General features: G+C 42.3%; 1 protein-coding gene across 1 annotated transcript; it reads left to right on the forward strand.

Moving 5' to 3' along the window:
- Positions 1-366: 366 nt before the first annotated feature.
- On the forward strand, positions 367-3172 carry LOC136847173 (cytochrome b5-like). The gene is made up of 3 exons (XM_067118595.1): positions 367-497; positions 1355-1615; positions 1965-3172. Exons 2-3 carry the CDS (start codon positions 1364-1366, stop codon positions 2172-2174), a joined length of 462 nt encoding a protein of 153 aa, XP_066974696.1. The 5' UTR covers positions 367-497; positions 1355-1363; the 3' UTR covers positions 2175-3172.
- The last annotated feature ends 257 nt before the right edge of the window (positions 3173-3429 follow it).

Below are 3429 nucleotides of genomic sequence, written 5' to 3' on the forward strand. Positions count from 1 at the left end.
AATCGGACGATAGAGAGGGCCAATGAGATGGCGGATCTTCCATCACACCCCTGGACAACGGGCCGTGATTGGCTGATCAAACACCGCCCATTCACAGGCCAGGGGCTGACGTAATGCTCTTCGCATGCGTATCAACACAACCGATGTTGCCACAATGTGAAATTAAACCTTCATTTTTCTGGTTTTCGTTTAGCGAATACATTTGAATAAAGGAAGAGAGTACTGCGCACAAGTTGGGTCACTACTCATCCTCAACGTCTGTTAATTGAGAGAAAAGTCGGCGCTCGAAGCGGGCGAAAAAGAGAATTGTTGTTCGGCGCAGGAGAACAGCTGAGTTTCACCATGTTTTGACCGCGCCACTATATATACCAGCAGAGCGATTCAACTTGCAACAATCACTCTCAGCTAGTGGAGTAACACGTTTCAGAGCTCGCACGTTCTAACCGCACAAGGTTCTGTTATACCTGTCTTCTGGCTTATTGTCGTTAAAGAAAAAGGTTAGTGCAGTATTATCGGAAGCTTACGGTGCTTTAACTTTAAAACAAATTCAGTGGGAGTTCTTACTGTTTAGCCATTGAAAGCCGGTGTGCATTGTCGCGGAAAATTCAAGTGTTCATATTTGTTATTGTTATCGGCAAAGATGTTAATTCATTCTTTACATTCTTGAAATGTTAAATTGATGTTTTTGTTAACAGTGGCAGTGGAAATTTCCCCTTACTGGAGATCCCTGTCTTACGCTGTGCGAGTAATTGAGGTCAAGCTTCATGGCACAGGGTTTGTGTGTAAACATCTGTGACGCAAACAAGAAAAACCTGTACTTTTAAATCGGTTCTTCTTATTTCATCTATTTTCCAAAATTTAAAATTTGAACGACAGTGAATGTTTAAAAAAAAAAATACAGAATGGCGTACAAACAAACAGTTCGTTACTTTAAACTTTATAAACAAACAGTAGACAGCGTTACTTTAAACTTTAACACAACAAACAGTACAAGATGGCGTGCAAGCAAAACAATTCGTGATTTTAAACTGAAAAAAAAGAAAAAATATTACAAGATGGCGCACAAACAAAACTGTTCGTTACTTAAACTTACGGCTCGACTACTCTTGCGCAAGGGCAAAATGCGATTTTAAACTTTGGTTATTGTTACATCTATTTCACAGTTTTTATTATCTCTCTATTGCACAGGTTTTTGTTATATCTACTGTATTTCACAGTTTTTGTTATATTTTACTGCACAGTCTTTGTTAAATCATTACTGCACAGTAAGATTAAAACCATATTTTTTTAGTAGGCCTAATGCATCACAATGCTAAGCGAAAGTCTAAAGAAATTCTTCGTTTCCTTCCTCCAGAATTCCATCATGAAGCAACCATACGGCCAAGTCCCACTCTACATGCTGCAGCCGAGAGCAGTCATCAGCTTCGCAACCCAGACGCTAGAATATGCCTCCCAGGTCCTCGGATACCGAGACCCAAGTGCCACCTCGAACGCAAACTCGAACTCGGGCTGCGAGAGAGTCAAGGATGAGCAGACTGGTCTCGATGTCTACACACTCGATGAGGTGTCCCAGCACGACAGCTACAACGATTGCTGGATTATCCTCTACGATAAGGTGAGTTGATCACATGAGGCTGAATTATTGTAAGCAGGGATGATTGATTGGTTTTTCTATAATGGCCGCACTTTATCAATGAAGACTTGGTGTCAAGGGAAGGATTTTTTTTTAACATATAAATGGTCAGACTCATGGTGCTAGGAAATTTTCGGCTAGATTTTAACAAGTAAATTTTGCCTCTTCTAAAATTTATTATTATTATTATTATTATTATTATTATTATTATTATTATTATTATTATTATGCATAAACTAAACTAAAATCCAACAATATTTTGAAAAGAAATCAACTTGTCCAGGATCATGCTGTTTCTCAGTTGCTAACGATTGGTCCTCTTCCGTGACAGGTGTTCGACGTCACTCAGTTCATGCTGGACCACCCCGGAGGCGAAGACGTCATCATGGAACACGCCGGCCGGGATGCCACCATCGCCTTCCGGGGCGTTGGCCACTCCGTCCCCGCCCTCCAGGCTCTCGACGAGTACCTGGTGGGGATCCTGCCGAACGACGAGAGAGTATACACAGGCGACGGCCCCTGCCAATGGAGCACCCTCTGAGGGGGGAGATCGTCTCTGAAGGTTCTCGACACCATCAGGTGACTGACTGCCCTTGCTAACGAGGCAGCCTCCCGCTCTACGATTCTTTTCTAGGAACCTCCCTGCCTCTTCTCTGGGTTCCCTCGGTGTGGGGGTGGGGGGGGGGGCGAGGAGGGAATTTGAAAATGAAAACCTTCAAGCCTTCGCACCTCATGCTCTCTCTAGTCAAGTCGTCCCAATGGTAACTCGTCAATGACAACACGGAACCGTTTCCTTCCTCCTGCTGGGAACGGTTTCCTAATCTATTCGTTTTCTTCGAGGGCTGCTACTCGCTGGAGAAGGATGACCCCTGAAGACATTTCTGGATTATATGGCCGTCCATCATGGTGGATCGTCGGATCGTTCATCTCATTGTGCGATTCATCTCATCACCTCATGACGTGAATCATCTCATCATTCATTTCATTCGTCCCACAGCGGATCCGCAGCGCCTGGTCAAAGCCAGCCCTTAAGGGCGCTTCCGAGGCATCTTCGTCAAATTATGTAAAATATTTATGTTCATCTTCACCTCATCGTCACGTTCATCCTCACTTTCATCCTCACTTTCATCGCTGAAATGCAAATTTTATTACATTCCAAGTCTCATGTGTACGTTTGGTATTTTATCTGCGAATTTAGATTATGTTGTGTTACCATTCTGATACGCATCTCATATATATATATATACCGGCATGACACAGCTTTATAAATCGTAGTGTTAATTATCGGTTCCGTAACTCGGCTGGAAAGCTTCCAGGAAAGTAACTGGAAGCCAGCAACGAGTGAGAGGTACCCCGCTTTAGATTGTTCTTTAAAGTCCAGTACCTGAAGAATGCAGTCAAGTACGCCCTTGTTTTCTATGTATTATATAAAAGGACATACATTGTTTAAGTGAACGGCCTGTCCGCGCTAAAAATGCCCAGTAAGAGATTTTACTGTACAGAGATATTTTTACATGAAATATAATATTTATGGATATATTTTGTGTTTCATTACTCAAACCGAACGAGAAATGGTGATACTTTTTTGTGCTGGAGACAAATGAACTTACTTAAATGAAGTACGTGAGCTGATGTGAATTAATTAGGTACATAAACTTAGTGTCTTCCGTTACTATGCAACTATCACATGGTACGATATTCTCTCTCTCTCTCTCTCTCTCTCTCTCTCTCTCTCTCTTTCTCTCTCTCTCTCTCTCTCTCTCTCTCAAGACGTGATGATCAAGCCAACTTTGGAA

The sequence above is a fragment of the Macrobrachium rosenbergii genome, chromosome 16 (assembly GCF_040412425.1).
Source record: "Macrobrachium rosenbergii isolate ZJJX-2024 chromosome 16, ASM4041242v1, whole genome shotgun sequence".
NCBI classification, from domain to species: Eukaryota; Metazoa; Arthropoda; class Malacostraca; order Decapoda; family Palaemonidae; genus Macrobrachium; species Macrobrachium rosenbergii.

Excerpts from the sequence above, each read along its gene's own strand:
- LOC136847173 (XM_067118595.1), top strand. The coding sequence starts at position 1,364 with ATGAAGCAACCATACGGCCAAGTCCCACTCTACATGCTGCAGCCGAGA. Across the intron at positions 1,616-1,964 it reads GGATTATCCTCTACGATAAG|GTGTTCGACGTCACTCAGTT; the intron begins GTGAGTTGATCA and ends CTTCCGTGACAG.